The 21,445-nt window shown below is 40.2% G+C and overlaps 1 protein-coding gene across 1 annotated transcript in view; it reads right to left on the bottom strand.

The window, feature by feature from the left end:
• The window catches only part of LOC121283272 (glycogen [starch] synthase, muscle-like), a 126,755-nt gene that overhangs the window by 40,894 nt on the left and 64,416 nt on the right, over positions 1 to 21,445 (bottom strand). Inside the window, exons 9-12 of the mRNA XM_041197669.1 lie at positions 6,222 to 6,281; positions 4,973 to 5,051; positions 3,236 to 3,349; positions 2,190 to 2,316 (exon numbers count right to left, since the gene is read on the bottom strand). Of these exons, the coding sequence (XP_041053603.1) occupies positions 2,190 to 2,316; positions 3,236 to 3,349; positions 4,973 to 5,051; positions 6,222 to 6,281 (380 nt within the window). The remainder of the gene's footprint in view (positions 1 to 2,189; positions 2,317 to 3,235; positions 3,350 to 4,972; positions 5,052 to 6,221; positions 6,282 to 21,445) is intronic.

Raw genomic sequence — 21,445 nt, 5'->3', positions numbered from 1 at the left:
TGTAGACAAAGAAAGAGAACTAATGTTTCAGGTTAATGACCTTCCACCAGAACTGGGAAAAGTTAGAATTGTAATAGGATTTAAGCCAGTGAAAGGGGACAGGATGGGAAAAAGAACAAAAGGGAAGGTGTGAAAGTGTGGAAGACAGGAGAGATTAAATAACTAGAGTTGTTGGTATACGGCCAAAGGGAGTGGTAAGGGGACAAATAAAGAAACAAAAGCTGTGTCTAGAGGGCATGTGAATCGCAGAATAATGAACAGCTGTTGTCCAAAAGCAGAAACAAGAGAAAAATGTGACTAAAACCAGAACTACAAGGAAAAAGAAATAAAATGGGAGCAGAGATTATGGTCCGAAATTGGTGAATGCTTTTGTATCAATAAATGTTTTCAGTAGGTACTATTTTCAATTGGACAAAATATTGTTCTTAATCATAGACATGACATTCTGTTTTACATGGTGATGTTCCAAAGCATATTGATCTATCATGTAACAGTCACTATAATGCTACCTTAAGTTATAAACTGTTTGGATTCAGCATCCAGTTTTCTTGGTAATTAGGAAGTTGTTATTTGAATTGTTTGGACTTGTTGCTGAATTTTAATATATTTCATTTGTAGCTAAGGCAATGACGCTGTATGCTGTGTACCAATCCACTGTGAATGCAGAGAATTATGAGTGCCCTGGTGAGATATAAAATTTGCTGTGCACAATCAGGAAAGAAGCTACTTCCTTGGTTTCACTGGTTGTTAAGGAGTTACACTGAGGATACAGATACTTCTCCCAATGACTAGTTAAATATACTTAAAAGACTGAAAGCTGCTGCTTTCATAAACTTGTATTATTAAATAATATGGAGACCTGAAGAGAGAGATAAATAACTCTTAATAAAAATGAAAATTTGTCTTGCAAACGTTGTTTGAGAAAGATATTGTTCTTTTACAATGGATTTAAGTGCCTTTCAAAAAAAAAAATGATGAATTTTGTGCTCATTGAGGTGAAGGTAAATACTTTTCATTTCATATAGGCAGTGTTGGCTTCAAGCAATTCAGACATAGCTCAGGTGGATGCAGATTCTGTTCTCTCTCTTATGCTCTCTCTGTTCTGCCTCAAACACAAAACATCCTCACGCACCATATTCTTCAAATGATTACATTAGACATTTTGCAGCCTCTCCGAGTGATTTTAGTAACAGATTTGTATGACGAACCCCATTCTTAAATGTACTGTACATATTACGTGCCAATTCTAACTACAGCCAGGATTTTCCAGCCCTGTATTGGCGGGACCAACCATGGGAGATTCGGATACCCCCGCCAAGGGAGACTTGGCAGCTCAGCCAAAAGTCCATTGACTTTCGGTGGGACCGAATGATCCTGGCGGCGGGCAGGGCAGAAAATCACATCTTAGTTCACTCTCAGTTTGGCTTTTGCAATGCTGATAGTTAACAGAAGCCTATCAGTGTGTCAGCAAGGTAACTGGCCTCTGTCTAGGTCAGCACCAGGAAAATGACCATGAAACTGGTGTGGCGGCCTAGACAAATAGGGAACCCACTTAGTACTAAAAGGGTCAATGGAGAAATTGAATTAAAGGCCTAGGCCTAAGAGAAAAATACTGCAACCTTGAAGAACAATACCATCTTGTCTGACCACTGTTGTAGGATGAGCCCTGAGACATTCCATGTTGTTCTTTCTCAGGCTGAACGCAATCAAAGTTGTGATAACCAAGTGTGTAGGCACTACACCTGTTGTGGTAGGAATGGAAATTAACTAAAACATGGATTGGTCAGTTAACGTATGCAAATAAGCAGATTGAGATGTGCAAAATATACTGATTGGTTGTAAAATGCTTTGAAGCAAGTGTTTGAGTATTCTGCTTTGAGACGGTACAATAGCTCTCGTTGTATTGTTCTCCCTTATGCACAAGTAACAAATAGGGTTTCTATGTACTAATGATGTCTTGGTGTGATTAATCTCTGACACTGGCAGACTCTTAAAAAACCCAACTGACTCATTAATGTCCTTTGGGGATGGAACCTGCTGCCCCTACTCAGTCTGGCCTGTATGTGACTCCAGTTCCACACTGTGCAACAAACTCGTAAAAGTCCTAGTGATAGGCAACAAATACTGCTTTGCTGCTAACACCCACAACTCATGAATATTTTTTTAAAAAAATACTGGTTGTAACTCACCGGGAGTGTATCCCCATGGCTCATAATATGAAGGAAACACACCCAAGTGGCAGCCACGCACAAACTCTTCATAATCCAAAGGAAGCAACGGGCTGGTGGACGACAGGAACTCTGGATGAAAAATGACCTGGAGGATGAACAAAAGCCATTTAGAAAACGGCAGAGACAAGGATTCCATCATAAGCCTCCCTTGATGGTCCAGTGGGAAATTGTACCTTGTTTGGTACAGGCCAAACAGAGCCAAGATTTGATCCCTGCCTTGTGCTGTGTTAGCTGACCTCATCCAGGGTTGCAGTGGGTACCAAAGACTCTGGGTCAATGGGAAATTAGCAGGGTTCACACTCTGGATTGCTAATCAGTAAATCCTTTTGGAAGGACCAGCTTCACAACAGCTAAAGACAGGAGCTGGTTCAACTGTGATGATTGCACAGTCTGATGTCTTGGCAACACTCACTATTCAAGTTTGGTACATGATGAATTATTACTGCAGCAGCAAGGGTGAGATGGGCAAGGACAACACCATAAGTGAGCATTGTCATTAAAGGACAGGACAGGTGAGAGGCAGCCAGAGGAAAATTTGGAGTACAAAAGAAAATATTCTGTGACATTCTATTATTCAGAGAGGAACTTATCCCTTCTTGCTCCCTGGTCATCATGGTTGTGCATTTGGGAACTCTAAGCCAAGGTATGAATTTTCAGCATCACTGTTCCTGAATTCTATCTAGTGGCTCCAGCGAGTACATCAGGTAAAGACTGGGTCAGATATACTACGGGCTTTTAGCTCATGTAAATTTATACATACAACAATTTATTCCTTTCAATTGTAATAACAAACAAGGAGAAGACGTGCAAAACAATAGCTGGTTGATGAACATACTTCTTCCATTTAGCAAACAGGTTCACCTCTAAAACAACCTTCTGGGACCATCGACACTCAAGTTTATTTGACTGAAAATTGTCAGTCTACCACTGTTATGAGCCATTCCATCTGTGTACAGAATTCATTAAGAATTTTTCATAGTAACCAAGAAAGGTAGTGTCCATACCTTGACTCTGTCACTCTTGCTATTAAACAACCCAATTCTTCGGACTGCCTTGAGAACGAGATCATTGGAATCATCCAGCATGTTGTGTGTACAAATAGGAGGCAGTGAACGGCGCTGTTTAACAAAAAGACAACCATGTTCAGGAAAGGGAAAAGGGTAAGAACTCAGTCAAAGAAATTGTAATTATTTATAACATTGAAATTTTCCCTTCCACAATTGGCACTCACCAGTTTTTACTTGTTCGTATTGGTAATTTATTTGATTGCATTCATGCTGAGGGTCCTCTCTGAAATTAAAACCCTTCCAATCTCTTCTTTGCACATTTCCCTTCCCAACTCATCTTCAGTGACCAGTCTTATTTCTATTTTACATCAAATTTCTCTGTTCTGATTGGTCAACTCTTGTTGGTGTTTGTTTTCAAGGGCATTGGCATCATCCAAATTCCTTGGCCATTTCTCATGTGAGAGTCTGGACCAGAAGTGTCAAGAGGCTACTGATTTGTGGGGCAGTAGGAGATCATCTGAGGTTCATATCTGAGCCTAACTGTGTCCTCAACTGCTGTCCACACACAGAGTTTCCAGATAGTGTCACTGTAAGTGATTTTCAACATTTGCCTGCGTCAGATCAGAGTGATCATGCTGCTCACCTGATACTGATCATGCGAAGACCCAACCATTTTCAACTCAGGACTCATTTACACCGGGTCCGTGAGCTCAACATACTCATTGAGAGCTAATGAGCAGCTTGTCAATCTGGGAAATTAGGTGACTCCATAGCAGAGTGGCGTCAAAGAGCATTGTAAAGGAGAGGGAGGAGCCTTCTTACTTCTCTTAGGCCCACAGATGTACGCAGGAAAAACATTAGCAGCTCCTAGTGGTTCCTTTGAGAACCGTCATGTGGGCTGCTTAATCTATTGTTAATGGATGGTGCATGTGAGATGCAGCCCCTGCCACCGCCCCCCCACCCCACACACACCTCCCTACTGGTACTGTGAACTGTAAACTCCTCCAGCAGTGTAAGATTCCTATTTGCATAGTGAATTAGGGCTGTTCTGGACAGCAACACTGACCTCCCAATGTTGGCTCACCTAAAAATCTCAGATAGTGAAATTTTAAAGATGATTTTTTACTGCTGGTTTCTAGATAAACAGGGCAGGTGCCAGTTGAAAATTACTCTGAGTCATTTCCTATTCATACTGGGAACACACTGTGCTGACCAGTGTTTCTAACTATGTTTCACATTCATTTTCTCTTTAATCATTTCCTAATACATTATTTACCAAGCTTAATGATGGTTAATGGTTTTTCTGAAAAAAAGAGAAACGTCTAAGCTTTTTGTCTTCTATTCTCAGGACACCCGCAAGAATACCAATATAAGAGGGAAAACAACGATTTATACTGTATGAGTGTGCTGATTGGTTGGCAAGCAGAGTTGCCATGGAGAATGCACCACTGATGGTGACTGACAGTCGACTACCTAGCATTATTTGAAATTTGAATTGAAATTTAAACAATTTTATATTGGTACTGTTGCGAGTGTCCTGATGAGTGCAATACGAAAAGCTTAGACATGTCTCTTTTTTTAGCAGTACTCAAGTTCTGTACCACGAAATGGCTAGTTAATGGTTTTATATTTTATTTTTTGTTGTATTAATGTATATAGTAAGTAAAGCCAGAAGAACGGTGATGACGGAAAAGAAATCTCAGCATTCCTGAGTTTCTCTGCTAAAGAGCTTACCTGAGTAGCATATATGGCTCTCTTCATCATAGTGAAGTCCTCCCGATCCAAAATTGAGTTTATATTGGGCATCTCACCTCTGAAACCAAATTAACACTTCTTGAATAGGCTAACCTATACAAAACTATAGTTTTAAAACTCCATTTTCCCACAAACAATCCTGAATTTTTTTCCTCAATTTTTATTTTTGGGGTGGGGATGGTGAATTTATAGACTTATCAAGGGGAGGGCCATAAGGATGGGGGAACAGAACACTTCTCCTATTCTTTCTATTTGTAATCTACAGGTCAAACATAGTGTGGCATGGATGTGAAGTAAATCTCTTATTCTCCCCCACCAACGTGCCTCATCTCAAATCACTGCAGAGCACTATTCCATCATTGTTAATTTTACCATGTCCTACACCAACTATATTTATGGCCCTTTTGGGTGAAGTTGGAAATGTTTTGCTTATCCCATCAATACTTTGTTTTTATCCCATCAGCCTGAACTAGATTAAATCCCAGGGTCCAGAATGGACAGAATGTTGATCCATCATGTCACCATTGGCAAACAATGCTACTTTCCGGTTGACCGTAAGGCAGCTTTCCATGACTATTTTAAAGTACTGCTTGGGACACACTACTCCTGTTCTAACCATATTTAACACAAAAAATTGGTTTATAATAATACTCACACTTATATTTTACTTGATCACATCTTAAAGAACCTCATAAAATAAACAACTTTTTAGGTGATGATGACATGTAAGCAAATACAGACAATGTTCTGCACTAGCACCTTACCCCAAACAGCAGTGAGATAAATTATGAATTAATCTGACATGGTAGAGTTGGACTAGGAAGGAATATTGGTCAAAGCACTAGATAAATTCGCTGCTTTGTTCTGAATAGTGTTTTGGAAACTTTAATATCTACCTGAAAAGGAAGACATATTTCCCATCTACAGACAGTACCTTCAATAATGCAGCATTTACTTGGTACTGCATTGGGGTGCTAGTTGCTGTGCTCCAACCTAGAAGCGGAGCTTCTATCAACTCAGGGATAAGAATGCTAGCAATTGAGTTGAGCTGACACAGCTTTATCAATTCTCAATGTCCTGAGGGAGAAAGGTAGGACTCCAAAAAGACAAAAAGTAAATAAAAACAAGAAAATAATAAAAAAACACCCAATTTGTTTAAACAGAGTCCTACTATGTAGCATTTGTTATTCTTAAGAATTGTGCTTCCATTGTACACAGAGATACTTACTCCAAGAGTGACTCGTAAAGCTTTTTGCCAAACTTTTCTTTGACCACATTGGCGGTGTCCCTGAAACAAAACACATGAGATTTCAGATAATTGGAATTTCTTTGTCCTGAGCTCACCTGAATCTGGAGATAGAGTAAAATGATCCTCCTTCTGGTATCAGTTTGCATTTTCTGATTATCAATAGGCTTTAATTAACTGGTATAAAACATTAATTTGGCAATGACAATTCCTATTTCTGCGTGACTAGAATTTCCAACTCCACAGCAGCTACAGAAATAATAAACAAAAACAGAATTACCTGGAAAAACTCAGCAGGTCTGGCAGCATCGGCGGAGAAGAAAAGAGTTGACGTTTTGAGCTCTTTTCTTCTCCGCCGATGCTGCCAGACCTGCTGAGTTTTTCCAGGTAATTCTGTTTTTGTTTTGGATTTCCAGCATCCGCAGTTTTTTTGTTTTTATCTGACAGAAATAATAAAGGCTATCCAAAGTTACGAATTACAATCTTTGAAGCTTATGTCAGTACTAATAACCTTTCTACTACACATTAAGTTTTGTACATGAAGGATACATTTTATTAAAAACTCATTATTAAGTACATAGCTCTTCACACTTGTGTGCAGAGTTGTAAAAATGTCAAATTGTGTTATGCACAATAGTTGCTATTTTATGTAGCAAAAATATCATCCTATGATGGCACAATCTGGCCATTAGGATCATAAATTTCTCAAAGCGTTTTCCAAATTTGTTTTTCATTCAAAATATTTTCTCTCAGCAACTGAAATTTCTAATGTCCAAAGTAAGGGTTGGTTTAGTTAAGAAACACATTTCACAAATATATGATTAAATTTTATCCCTTGAATTTTCTCACATCTCCTAATAAAGTTCTACTTTGAAGGACTTGGCCACTCTTAACATCAGGTCTTGGACTTCATATTTTAGTCTGTAACAATGACATAATGAGCTGAAATTGCATTCTGTAATCAGGGTGGTGTTCCAAGTGCCATAGCCAATTTCTCAGAATATATCAATGCTGTTATCGGCTATAATGATGTGATCATACTCTCTAGCTTCTATCCACTTCTACTCAGTTTCTTTACTTTTTTATCAATTTTGGGGGAATAATCAAGGAAAATTTCAAAAGCTTCGCTGTAGTAATATTTAAATTGAGTGACATGAATGGTAGTAGAACAAGGGGAAAGGGAGGGCACAGGAGTAGAGTGGGTATTTGAAAAGGGTGCTGGAAGCAAATGGATGTTGGAAAAGAAAACAGGCAGCAAAAACCTGAAGGGATGGGAAGTGTGATGGGAGTGGGGCAGGGGCGAAAGGTATGAGTGTTTGAGAGATTTGGAAAGAGAGCTGCTGGAGGGCCATGTTTTCCTGCAACAGCAGTTGGCTCCTCTCCCTATCGTATTGCCCCCTAGTTCTCAGCCAGGTTTAAAGGAGAATAAGATAGAGAGAAAGAGAACAAATAGAGTTAAGGAATAGAGACTAGAAATAAAAACAATGGGATAGAGAGCCAAAATTAGAAGCACGAAAGAGTGACTATATTCTCTGACTCACGGTGTGCTATGACAGGATGGCTCATTCCACCAGACTGATTGGCTTCCTTGCCAAGTGGCAATCCAGAAGCTTATCCATTATGTAACAGTCTAAGTAAACAGAAAGAGATTCTACTCCATCAGTGTGCAACTGGTCAATCGTCAGCAATACATCATCATGCAGGTCAATGTTTGCTTCCCAAGCAGCTTCCACTGCACAGCCAATTTACTGCAATCACCTGTGTCAGGCTTATTTGAACACAAAGAGAGACTGAAAGGATGGCTCTTCAAATAGCCTAGTCAATCCACTTAGAGAAACAGAGTGCTGATGGAGGGGGGCTTTGGAAACCACCTGGATTATTAACAAGCATGCCATTGACACCTTAAAGCAGCCCTTCACATCAAATGGTGTACTAACCTACAGCTCCAAGTGATCATAATTGGCTGTTGCCTGCCAATTACTTTGACATACAAAAGAGGCCAACCTATGGTGGATGAAGAAGCCAAAATCAAAAATAATGCCATGGTAGAAGGCAGACAGAGGCCACATGGACATAGCTCCAGGCCACCAGTAAATCCAGAAAGACTGGTGTATTGGCGCTCTTAGAAGATACATTAAGGTAAGTTACTGTTGCTCCCTGAAACTGGGTGAGAGAGCCTTTTGTAGATTTGAGTCAATAGCAGCAGTGTGATCATACTTGACAGATACTGCATTATATTGAGTCGGTACTATTGCATGCTTTACTGTAATGCCCCTGAAGTTGCTGTGCACACCATTGTAGACAGCAGTGCAGTCAACTATTCATTCATGACTGCACAGATTCAGTAGTTGCCTTCGCCAGACCTCACAGGATAGTTTGTGCAGACTTAAGTAACTTATGCAAATGATCCTGCTTCATTAGCAACCTCTTTTATAAACAGACTCAATGATGTCAGAAAACCTAATCAAAGGCAATAGTCAGCTAGTGTTTGCACTTTATCCACCATCACCACTTGGTCCCCAGACTTGGCTCAGTTAATAGCACCCTCACTTGTGAGCCAGAACATAGTGGGTTCAAATCCTAATCCAAAACAATCTAGGTTAACACAACCGCACAGCATTGGATTGCTGGAAGTGCCCTCTTTTAAATGAGATCGTAAACTGAGGCTCCATCTTCCCTCAATAAAGGTCTCGTATTACCATTTGAAGAACAGCAGGGAAGTTCTGTTGAAGGGTCAAGAGGACTCGAAACGTCAACTCTTTTCTTCTCCGCCGATGCTGCCAGACCTGTTGAGTTTTTCCAGGTAATTCTGTTTTTGTTAGGGAAGTTATTCTAGTGCCTCACCAATATTTATTTTTCAAACAGAACAGTTAAATTAGTCATTCATCTCATTGCTATTGATGGGACCTTATATACACAAATTAGTTATCACGTTTTGCTTACAAAACAACACTTTAGAAGTATTTCACTAGCAGGATATCCTGAGGAACTAAAGGGTATTGCACAAATGCAAATACTTTCTTCATTTCCTTACAGTGTGACCCACCCAGTTAAAGCTCAAGTTCACTGTCTACACCCTGTGTACCCATGCAAAGCTTGGTAAAGATGATGCAAGAGATGTGGTGCCTTGCTTTGAGACACAAAGTGGCGTCAGTTTGTGTTTCCAGGCTCATGAAATCAGAAGAACATGTGAAAATGCTGCACCCAAGAAGAATTTTGAATAATTTGAGGTTCAGTAATTCTGAGAAGGAAGAAATGGCATAATATGAACATGATGATAATAGGCTGAATTTTAAAAAGTCTTTGTTTACCATACTCCACGCATTTACATTCGTGCACAGTAAATCTAATTTAGGCCTTATTACATTCCTTCGTACTCTGGCCCTGCCTAATACCTTATTATTTCCTATTCTAGTGCTATGTGTCTTTCCAAATTCTCAGTGTACCTTGGTATTTCTCTCCATTGCCATCTCCTGTTCCCCACACCCCTAAGTTAGTATGAGCCCTCCCAAACAACACTAGCAAATCACCCGACAAAGCCATAGGTCCCAGTTCTGTCCAGATGCAGCCTGATCCCCAGAACTGGTCACAAAGTCCCAGGAATCCAAAGCCCTTGCCCCTGCACCATCTCTCCAGCTGTGCATTCATCTGCTCCATCCTCGTATTTCTATACTCGCTTGCTTGTGTACCAGGAGTGATCCGGGGATTACTACCTTTAACGTAGTTTCCCTCCAAGCTCTCTAAAATTTGCCTGCTGGAACACATCCCTCTTTCTACCTACATCATTGATACCTAAATGGACTGTGCTTGCTGGTTGCTCCCCCTCCCCCCGCCAGAATGCTCTGCAGCTACTCAGTGACATTCTTGACCTTGGTACCAAGGATGCAACATCCTAGAATCACGTCTGCAGTCACAGAAACACCTGTTTTCCTAACTATCGAATTTCCGATTACTATTACTTTTCTAAACTTCCTCCAGCCTCCCTGTACAGCTGAGTTTGCCATGTCGCTGTGGACTAGATTCTGACTGCATTCCTCAGGTGAACCATTAGCCCCATTATTCAGAACAGAACACTAGTTGGAGAATGAGATGCATTCAGGGGATTCCTGCATTAACTGCCTGGTCATTCTTGACTGCCTGGCAGTTACCCTTCCCTCTCTGCCTGCATACTCTTGAGAAATGGGATGACCACATCTATAAATGTATTATCCAAGAAACTCTCATTCTCGCAGATGCGCCACAGTGACACCAACTATTGCTGGAGCTCCGAAACCCGAAACCTCACCCAGCCAACAACACTATCATATGAACATAATATCAAATTGCAAATCTACACATTTCTGATATGTGTCATAAGCTAGGAGTACTGTCCACTGTACTCATTAACAGGTACTTTCAACTTCATGGGTGAAAAGGAAAGGGTCACAGTCACTACATCCTTATAATGTTATGCATTTTGTCTAAACAGTGTCAATTATATCACATCATAAAAATAACAACCACATGGCACTGGTTAACTTGATAAAGAAATAGCAAACAAAATGTGACATCTTTTGATGATCTGCTTCTATCACTGCTTGTTTGTCCCTACAACCACACCAACCCCCTCCACTTCTCTCTCTCTCTTCCACCCCCCACCCCCCCCACCCCACACACCTTAAACCAGCTTATATTTCAACTCTTTCTTGGACTCGAACTCAAGTTCTGTCGAAGGGTCATGAGGACTCGAAACGTCAACTCTTTTCTTCTCCGCCGATGCTGCCAGACCTGCTGAGTTTTTCCAAGTAATTCTGTTTTTGTTTTAAAATAAAATAGCTGCTTATCAATTCACACAATGAATCACTCGAAGTGTATTGACTGTTGTTGTGTAAACAAATGAGGCAACCATTTCAACCAGCGTCATTTAGCAAACGGCATCAAGTTGACTGAGCCTTGAACTTTTTGATAGTATTGGTTGAAGGAAAACATCCCATTCTTCAAATAGGGTCAAAGGGCATTTAACAAGACAAACAGGATCTTGGTTTTTTTTAATCTATTCATTCTTGGGATATGGGCTTCGCTGGCTGTGCCAGAATTTATTGCTCATCCCTAGTTGCCCTTGAGAAGGTGGTGGTGAGCTGCCTTCTTGAACTGCTCTAGTCCATGTGGTGTAGGTACACCCACTGTGCTGTTAGGGAGTTCCAGGATTTTGACCCAGCGACAGTGAGGGAACGGTGATATATTTCCAAGTCAAGGTGGTAAGAGGCTTGGAGGGGAACTACCAGCTAGCGCTGTTCCATGTGTCTGCTGCCCTTGTCCTTCTAGATGGTAGTGGTTGTGGGTTTGGAAGGTGCTGTCTAAGGAGCCTTGGTGAATTCCTGCAGTGCATCTTGTGGATGGCACACACTGCTGCTACTGTGTGTGGATGGTGGAGGAAGTGAATGTTTGTGGATGTGGTGCCAATCAAGCAGGCTGCTGTGTCCTGGACAACCTATCATCCTTTTCTTAACATCCTAAACAAAGCATACTCACTTGAGACTCAGGCTAGGTTGTTCACCTGTCTTGCGCACTAATCCTCAAAGCATTGGCTTCCAAGCTACAAGCTACCAACTGAGCCAAACTGAGACACAATGCACAGGACTAATGCACATTTAAGATGTGTGTAGACTATTACCTGGATTCTCTAATTCTTGCCCATCAAAAAGGAGTTAAATGTTCTTAAGCAACTGGACTTTGATATATGTTCATAAATCATAGTTTAAAAAAAGATAAGGACAATAATCTCAGACTTCCCTCAAATGGTCAGAATCACAGACCTGTAGAACTGTAATATTATTCCATAATGAAATTCTTGACCTAATCTACATCGCAATGACAGGAACTTGCCTTCTAAATAAGTAACACCACTATGGTTATTCTTGTTGCCACTTTTTCTCCAAGCCCAAAACTAGATGGGGTGGAGTCAGGGAGAAAGGCTTAATTTAACTGATAAAAATTCATTAAAATCTAAACATCAATAAAAGTAGAAAAAGCTAAAACCAATAACATTCAATTCTAATTGATCCTAAATTGCCATAGTCTTAACTTACCCAATTTAATATAAAAACTCCATTTGGAGCACTGGAATGAGCCTTTATCGTCCTTTAAGCAAGTTTTTTAACAAATCATTTATTTTTCCCTTACTTATTTTTCATTCATTCAAATTTATGTTCTTTAATCTTCTGGTTTGACTTACATTAAAATAATTAATAATCTCTCGGACGTCATACAGCATGGAATAAAGTGAAAGAAAAGGACTTAAATTTTAAAGAACTCCACTGGGGCTAAGTTTTCATCCTCATTGTCCCCTGTTTCCAGTGGTACTGGAGATTGAGAAATTAGCCCCACCACTTTGGGATTACCCTTCAGAACATACGAATTAGAAGCAGGAGTAGGCCACTCGGCCCTTGGAGCCTGCTCCGCCATTCAATAAGATCACAGGTGATCTGCTTGTAACCTCAACTCCACATTCCCACCTACACCTGACAACATTTCACCCCCTTGTTAATCAAGAATCTAAGATAAAAACAAAAACAAAAAACTGCGGATGCTGGAAATCCAAAACAAAAACAGAATTACCTGGAAAAACTCAGCAACTATCTAGCTCTGTCTTAAAGATATTCAAAGGCTGCTTCCACCGTCTTTTGAGGAAGAGGGTTCCAAAAACTCTCTACCCTCAGAAAAAAAAATTCTCTTCATCCCCATTTTAAATGGGTGACCCCTTATTTTTAAACAGTGATCCCTAGTTCTAGATTCTCCCACAAGACAAAACATCCTCTCCACACCCGCCCTGTCAGGACCCCTCAGGATCCTATTTGTTTCAATCAAATCACTTCTTAATCCTCAAAACTCTAATAGATACAAGTCTAGCCTGTCCAACCTTTCCTCATTAGACAACCCACCCATTCCAGTTTTTAGTCTGGTAAACCTTCTCCGAATACCTTCCAACGCATTCACATCCTTCCTTAAATAAGGAGACCAATACTGTACACAGTATTCCAGATGTAGTCTCAACGATGCCCTGTATAAATGAAGCATAACGTCCCTACTCTTGTATTCAAATTCCCTTGCAATAAACAATAACTTTCTACTTGCTTTTTGAATTACTTGCTGTACCTGTGTATTAGTCTTTTGCGATTCAGGCACCAGGACCCCTAGGCCCCTCTCTCGGAGCTCTGCAATCTCTCATCATTTAGATAATATGCTTCTTTATTTTTCCTGCCAAAATGGGCAATTTCACATTTTCCCACATTGTACTCCATTTGACAGATCTTTGCCCACTCACTTAACCTATCTATATCCCTTTGTAGCCTCCTAATGTCCACGCCACATCTTACTTTCCTACCTATCTTTGTGCCACCAGCAAATTTAGCAACTACATCTTTGGTCCCTTCATCAAAGTCACTTATATAACTTATAGAATGTTGAGGCCCCAGCACTGATCCCTGTGGCACAGCACTTGTTACGTCTTGCCAACCAGAAAATGACCCATTTATGCCTACCCTCTGTTTCCTGTTAGCGAGCCAATCTTCTAGCCATGCCGGTAAGTTACCCCCTTCAAGAGCTTTTATTTTTCACAATAACCTTTGATGTGGCACCTTACCAAATGCTTTCTGGAAATCCAAGTACAGTAGATCCACCTCTTTACCCACAGCACATGTTACTACTCCAAAGAACTCCAATAAATTGGTTAAACGTGATTTCCCTCCCACAAAACCTTGTTGAATCTGCCTGATTACCTTGAAGTGCCCTGTTTATAACATCTTTAATGACAGCTTCTAATATTTTCAATATAACTGGCCTGTAGTTTCCCGGTTTCTGCCTCCCTCCTTTTTTGAATAATGGAGTTACATTTGCTATTTTCCAATCTAATGGAACCTTTCCCGAATCTAGGGAATTTTGAAAAATTAAAACTTAAGCATCAACTATCTCACTAGTCACTTCTTTTAAGATCCTAGAATGAAATCTATCAGGATCCAGGGACTTGTCAGCTCACAGCTCCAACAATTTGCTCACTACCACTTCTCTGGTGATTGTAATTTTCTTGTCCTCCTCCCTCTTTTCCAATTACTGATTGACAGCTATTTCTGGGATGTTATTTGTATCCTCTATAGTGAAGATCGATGCAAAATATCTGTTCAATTCATCTGCCATCTCATTTTCCATTAATTCCCTGGACTCACTTTCTACAGGACTGATGTTCACTTTGTTAACTCTTCTCTTTTTTAAAATATCTATAGAAACTCTTACTATTTGTCTTCAGGGGAAAAATTTTCCCCCCGTTGGGTGGGGGAGGGAAAGTGTGCGGAAGTGGGCGCGCCTCCGATCGGCGCACCCAATGGGCTAAGTGCTGCCTCAGGGAGATTGGCTCAGAATTAAAATTTGTAACACAAATGATAAAAAAAATTTCCCTGACATGTCCCCTTGTGTAACACTGTCACATGAGTTGGGACATGTCCATAACTTTTACTGAACCCTTTAACAAAAATTTAAATACTCTCATGAAATCTCATCCCACCCATGGATAACGTTTCATGCTTTTTCCGAAGCCCGGCAGGGCTCCTGGCCTGCCCGCCAATCTTACGGTTGGCAGGCAGGTCCATTAATGACTTTAGTTAGCTTTTTAATGGCCTCAATAGGCCGCTGGCAGATCGGTGGGCAGGCAGCTGACACGGCTGTGCCCTCGCTGACCTGAAAATAGAAATGACACAGGGTGATGTGGAGTTCCACGTCATCCCGTGTTATTTTATGTGTCGGCAAGTGGGCCCCAACCCCGCTCGCCGACCGGAAGATCCTGCCCCATATTTCTAGCTTTCAGAAGTGACAGAACATGCTGATTATCTGGATCTGTGTCCATAAAAGACAAGTGCACCAATGAAGGCATTACTTCATTATGTTTCCCTTTATTAACTTCTTCATGATGCTGGGCCTTAGGAACACTAATACAAAAGCAAAGTACGACAGATGCCGGAAATCTATCATAAAAACAAAAAGTGCTGGAAACACTCAAGTCAGGCAGCAACCCTGGAGAGAGAAACAAAGTTAATGCTTCTGGTCAATGCCCAGAAAAAGCTAAGGGTTACAACATGTTTTAAGCAAGGTTAGAGGTCGGAAAATGAGTGATGGGGAAAGGACAACAGGAATGATGGTGCAAAACAAAATGGAGTGGAAATGGGACAAGCAAAAAACAAAAATTGGACCTGGAGTGGGTGCAAATGTGAAAATCAAAATCACTGCCAACAGCTGCCATCCAAAAACAGTAAAAAAACAAAAAAATGGGGGCAAGAGGTTATGATTTGATTGTTGAATTCAATATTCAGTCCAGAAAGCTACAAAGTGCCTAATCAAATGCTGTTCCTCAAATTTAGGTTGAATTTCATTGAAATAGTGCAAGAGGCCGAGGACATAAAGGTCAAAATGAGATTGAGGTGGAGAATTGAAATGACAAGCGACAAGAAGCTGACTGAAGAGAAGTATTCTGCAAAGTGGGCACCCAATTTGTGTTTCGTCTCCCCAGTGTAATGAAGATCACATTGGTGAGCAGTAAACACAGTTCACTAATTTGAAAGATGTACAAGTATTCCTGAAAGGAATATTTGGAGCTCTGGACGGTGAATAGGGAGAGGTGAAAGGGCAAGTGTTGTGTTCCAGGGTCACTAAAAAAGGGCAAGAAGATTTTACATTTTAAATGGGCCACAATTTGAGTTCAGTGAATTCTATGGCAAGTCACTACACTAAGTCAGCATGCTGATGTAACATTTCAACAAATTTCAGAGACTTCCTTGGATGCCCAGAGATATCTGGCTAGTCTTCCACTGGAAGCAGCCATTACATCCCTCTACCATTCTTCTCCCTCCCTGCCCCACAGTGGGCACCCTGATGCAATCAAAATCCTCCTCAGGAGTCAATAAGACCAGTACTTAAACTGGCCCCGAGGAATAATCACCTGCAGCAGCATTGGGAACCACGAGTAGCATTAAGCCCATCCCCACTGCAGTTCCAGTTTTAAAAAAAAAGCAAGTTTTGGTATTTGGTTTTCATTATTCATGTAATTCAAATAGTAGACTGGTTCAGAAACAAAGATGTGGCATACCTAGGAGTAATGCACCAAATTTTTTGGTTAATTTGAATAGTGACGGAAAACAATGTTTCTTTGTCCTATTGCCTACAATCCGTAGCTCAAACCCTTATTCGTCTTTATTAATTCATTACTTTGAATGAAGATGCTTACTAATTAATAATAATGAGACCACTCATACAAAAATCTTAACACATTTGTGTTCCAAACGTAGTCAGAACCTGCAAGTACTTGAGCTTTTCAAGACCACCTGAACGAAAATTGCATGAAATTTGATTTAGTCAGGGGAGGAGGGAAGTTATCAGCATGATGGCAGTGTATTAAATTGAAGTGTGTTCAGTCTTTCTGGGGCCGTGCATGATTGGCTATCACTCATCACCCTTCATGAATACTCTAGTTAGCATCACAGCTCTTTGCATGAAAACCATCATTCAAATTAGGTGAGAACAATGTAGAACTGAAAACATACAAGTGTCATAGTTACTAGTGCAATTCTTCCTTCAAGTGAACACAGATCTTTAAATACCAATCAAATAAAGGGATCACTAACTCTAAACAATGTTTCCTATCAGAGTTAGATAGCCATCAGGAAGAGAAGCTACACTGCAGTTTTTTTAACATATATTATGGTCAGAAGAATAAAAAGGCGACTTATTATTTAAATGGCAAGAAACTTCAGAAAGCTTCAGTACAGAAGGATCTGGATGTCCTCATGCATGAATCGCTGAAAGCTAGTATGCAGGTACAGCAGGTAATAAGGAAGGCAAATAGAATTTTGGCATTTATTGCTAAAGGGAGTATAAAAATAGAGAAGTGTTGTTGCAACTGTACAAGGCATTGGTGAGACCGCACCTGGAGTACTGTGCACAGTTTTAGTCCCCTTACTTGAGGAAGGGTGTAGTTGTACTGGAGGTGGTTCAGAGGAGGTTCACTAGATTGAATTATGGGGAGAGATTGAGCAGTTTAGGCCTATATTCACTAGAGTTTAGAAGGATGAGAGGAGATCTAATTGAGGTATATAAAATGCTAAAGGGGATAGACAAAGTAGACGTGGAGCAGATGTTTCCCCTTGTGGGGCATTCAAGAACAAGAGGCCATAGTTTTAGGCTAAGGGGTGGTAGGTTTAAATCAGAGCTGAGGAGGAATTACTTTTCTCAAAGGGTCGTGAATCTGTGGAATTCACTACCTCAGAGTGCAATGGATGCTGGGATGCTGAATAAATTTAAGGAGGAGTAGACAGATTTTTAATTAGTAATGGGTTGAAAGGTTGTTGGGAGAGGGCGGGAAATTAGAGTTGAGGCCGAAATGAGATCAGCCATGATCGTAATGAATGGTGGGGCAGGCTCGAGGGGCTGAATTGCCTACTCCTGCTCCTAGTTCTTATGTTCTTAAACACTGCAACATTTCTTCCAAATCAATCCTGCTGTAGAAAAGGTTGCTATGGAAATCCACACGTAGAGGAAGCTATCTCAAAGTGATTTGCATTTTTGAAGAAATAAAAATGGATGCATAACCAGAGGAGAAATGGAGATGGTTTGGGAATCCAAGGCACAATCTAAGAGAAGAGTTTTGATGAGATTTGTCAAAGCAGGTAGGGAGTTGACAAGGTGAGGGGAATGGTACTTAAAGTATGAGACATAATGGTTGAATGACCAATGACGGAGCAAAGAGAGTGGAGAAATAAGAAGCATCCTGATGTTAGAGGACGAAAGGCATGAGGACATAAAATAGAAGGTGGTGATTAAGCTGACTGGAATGATGTTTGAAGAAGTATTTGAAATCAGTTTACTATAGCGGAGAAACCAAGTACAGTTTTTAAAAGGGCAGGAATGATTGGACTCTGGGACATAATGTAGGTTAGCATAGAAGTTGCAACATTTTGTTGCATTGAAGTACATGATGTGCTTGAGACACGGAAGCCAGTTAAGATAGTATTGGAGGTGTTGAGCCCTGAAATGATAAAGGCATAAGTTTCAGCATCACTCAGCAACAGGGAGGGACAGAGGCAGGCACAGGCATTAGCACAGAACTGGAAAAAAGTTTTCCTAACAGCAGATATGGGGGAATGAAGTTGAAGCTGGTGCCAACATTAACACTGGTGGCACAGATATGATAGCAAAATATCAGATATGATAGCAGAAGCATTTATGTGCTGGAAGGAGCCACAAAGGGTGGTTACAGTTTTGGCAACATTAAGCTGGAGTAAACTTTGGCTCATCTAGGTCTTGGTGGGCAGCTGGAGGGTGAAGTAATGATTTTCAGATAGAACTAGTTATCAGTATACATATGACAGCTGATCCAATGCTTCAGGATTATGTTATTGAAGTTTAACATGTAGCTGGTAAAAAGGAAGGTGCTATGAATGAATCCCTAATAGACACCAGATGTGATTAGTCTGTGCAGAGGAGAAATCCTTGGAAGCAATGATTTCATGATAAGAGGTACAAGAGGAACCAGGAGAGAACAATGATTCAGAGGTGAACTGTAGAATAGAGATATTGGGAGAAGATGGAATAGTCAATGTTGTAAAAGACAGCAGAGAAGCCAAAGAGGATAAGGAGGATAACCGAGAGCCATGATCAAAGTCATAAAGGATATCAAAGATTATCAAAAAGTTCATGTAGTCTTTGCCAATTTTTGACAAAATCAACTGTAGAAGGCCAGTATGCATCAGGGAAACCTACTCAAGCAGACAAATGTGTGTTCACTCACTTTAGTTTAAAAAAAGGCTGCTGATTGATGAAATTACAGAACAAATTCTCTAAACAGGTAACACCAACTCTCCTAACTGCAATTTGTAGATCAAGACTTCCCAATGGAAGCACAAGGCCATTGAATTTGTTTTTACATTTCAAATACATATTGTTTTCTATCATGCTTTATTTTATTGTTTATATTCTCAAGGACAATTAGGCTTGGGCAATAAATGCTGGCCTAGCCAGCGGCGTCCACATCCTGTGAAAAGAATATAAAAATATTCCACTGGCATCAATAAAGTTTCTTCACTGAATAATATAGTATTGGATTTTAGTTCTGTTGTGTGTTTTGATTTCCTGACAAAAATAGCATGTGTTATTGTCAGCTTGGCTTCATTGGTAGCACACTAATGCCCAAATCAGAAGATTGTGGGTTCAAGCTATAACATAAACACATCCTATTGGTTGATCCTTCAATGCTCCATATTGAAGGTTCTGTCTCTTGGATGAGACGTTAAACAATACATCTCGCGATACTTCTGGAAGAGAAGTCTTCTGTTTTATTAAAAAAAAACATAAAAAATTACCTCAGATTTATCAATATTGAAATCTACCTTTTTTTGTCCATTTCATCCCTTTATCCTTTGCAAAATCCTTTGATCCCTGGAATTATTTTTGTGCTTCCTATTTCAGTGTTGTTTGTAAACGTAGACACCACTCCGTCTAGCCCAATATCCCAACCACAGTGAAGAAAAACATTGTTAGAACAGAATCCTGTGGAACACTGATACCCACCTTCTGAAATCTGAAAACTCTCCTTGCCTCCAGCTCAGTCTGATCATCTCTAACCAGTTTTAGTATTCTTTGTGGCCCTCCCTCTAATTTTATGCACTTTCTTCTCCTCCAGTAGTCTACTGTATGATTTTTTTATTTGTGTTTTTCCTGTCTGAATTCATGTTCTGGAGGTTGGAAAGGCCTGTGTCTAATATTGTTGCCTCATTTGTGGATTAGACATGAAAGAACACTAAAATCTATTAGCATCTACAATTTTAGAAATATGCAGATCAATAGGAATATTGTTTTAATGTATGACTCCCATAGTGAGTATCTATGCAGGCCATGAGAACTTAGACTTGGACAGATGATCTACACGAATACAGTCACTGAATTTCAAACTAATTAATTGCATGTGAAGTGGTTTGAGTCATTACTGAAAGATGTGATATAAATACTTCCTACAGATAGAGATAAGAATATTAATTTATTTTAATAAGAAATAATTGTGAATCCTTTAACATGCATTATTTTTCTACATCTGTTCAATGGGCTTATCCATTGTATCCTGTTCTGCAAAATTTTCAGTTGGTACTATGTTTTGAGACTCATCCTATGTACCCCTGTACCCCTTTGACCTTATTTTATACACAAACAGCTGAACTATGTAAAATTCGGCATTGCCACTGTCTAATTCCCTGTTTTGGTTTGTGCAACATTTGAGGAGGAAGGCTGTTATGGATTATTCAAAGTTTCATGAGGTGTAGTCTTGCAGTCTAGGCCTGAGAGGGCTCAGCTGAAAACTGCAACAACTTGACATCTGCAAGGAAAGCTTGATCTGGTCTACTTTCTGCCATGACAGTAGGAATTAGATGCAGAAGTGTTGTCTTGCGTTGCAATCACAGAGAATGACCTCACAGTGTATGCAAAAGCATGTTTCAGACTTGTAAGAGGGGTTCACATCAGGGTGACAGTGTGTGGGTAAGACTTTCTGTAAACCAGTAAAATCACAATATTGTTTGTGATCTTTGTGTATGTCAATTCCTGGTATTTCAGTCTTGATTATACAAATTGGTATTTAAGTCAATTATTGTATATTAATTGATTGTAGCATGAGCAACACAACATCTCATGAAAATAGGAATAAGCCACAACAGCCTCCCCCTGAAGTTTGCATCTCTGTCTTCTTCAGCAAAGAAACATGAGTTGGTCTTCTGAGTAGTTCTTCCCATAGTCTTCCATACCACCTACACACACTGCTGCTCAATTATGCTCAGTGATCCCTCCAGTGCAGTCATTCAATCGCGCTATTCAATTCATGTGAGATATTGATTTTGGTACAAAGTCTTGGAAGGGTGAGAGTAAGTAAACTGCACTGTTGTCAGGCTCTTTATGGTCATTATGTCTGGCATTAGTATCCAGGTCTCCTGATTGGCCTAGAAAAAGGAAAGGGGGCAATAGATAGGATGCAGTTGTTAAGGTAAGTAACAGCAGGTTAGATGCCGCAACGATGCAGCACCAGGTTGTCACAGTCAAGAGGTATGGATGGAATGACAGTGTTAAGTAAAAAGGGAAGATGCCAACAAACCCTGGTGTGCCAAGCCTCCAGCCTTCCCATTTTCAATGCTGACAACTTTCAT

This window comes from Carcharodon carcharias, chromosome 10 (assembly GCF_017639515.1).
Source record: "Carcharodon carcharias isolate sCarCar2 chromosome 10, sCarCar2.pri, whole genome shotgun sequence".
Lineage (NCBI taxonomy): Eukaryota > Metazoa > Chordata > Chondrichthyes > Lamniformes > Lamnidae > Carcharodon > Carcharodon carcharias.
The sequence above is the reverse complement of the archived record's forward strand: the minus strand, read 5'-3'. Positions and strand labels throughout refer to the sequence as shown.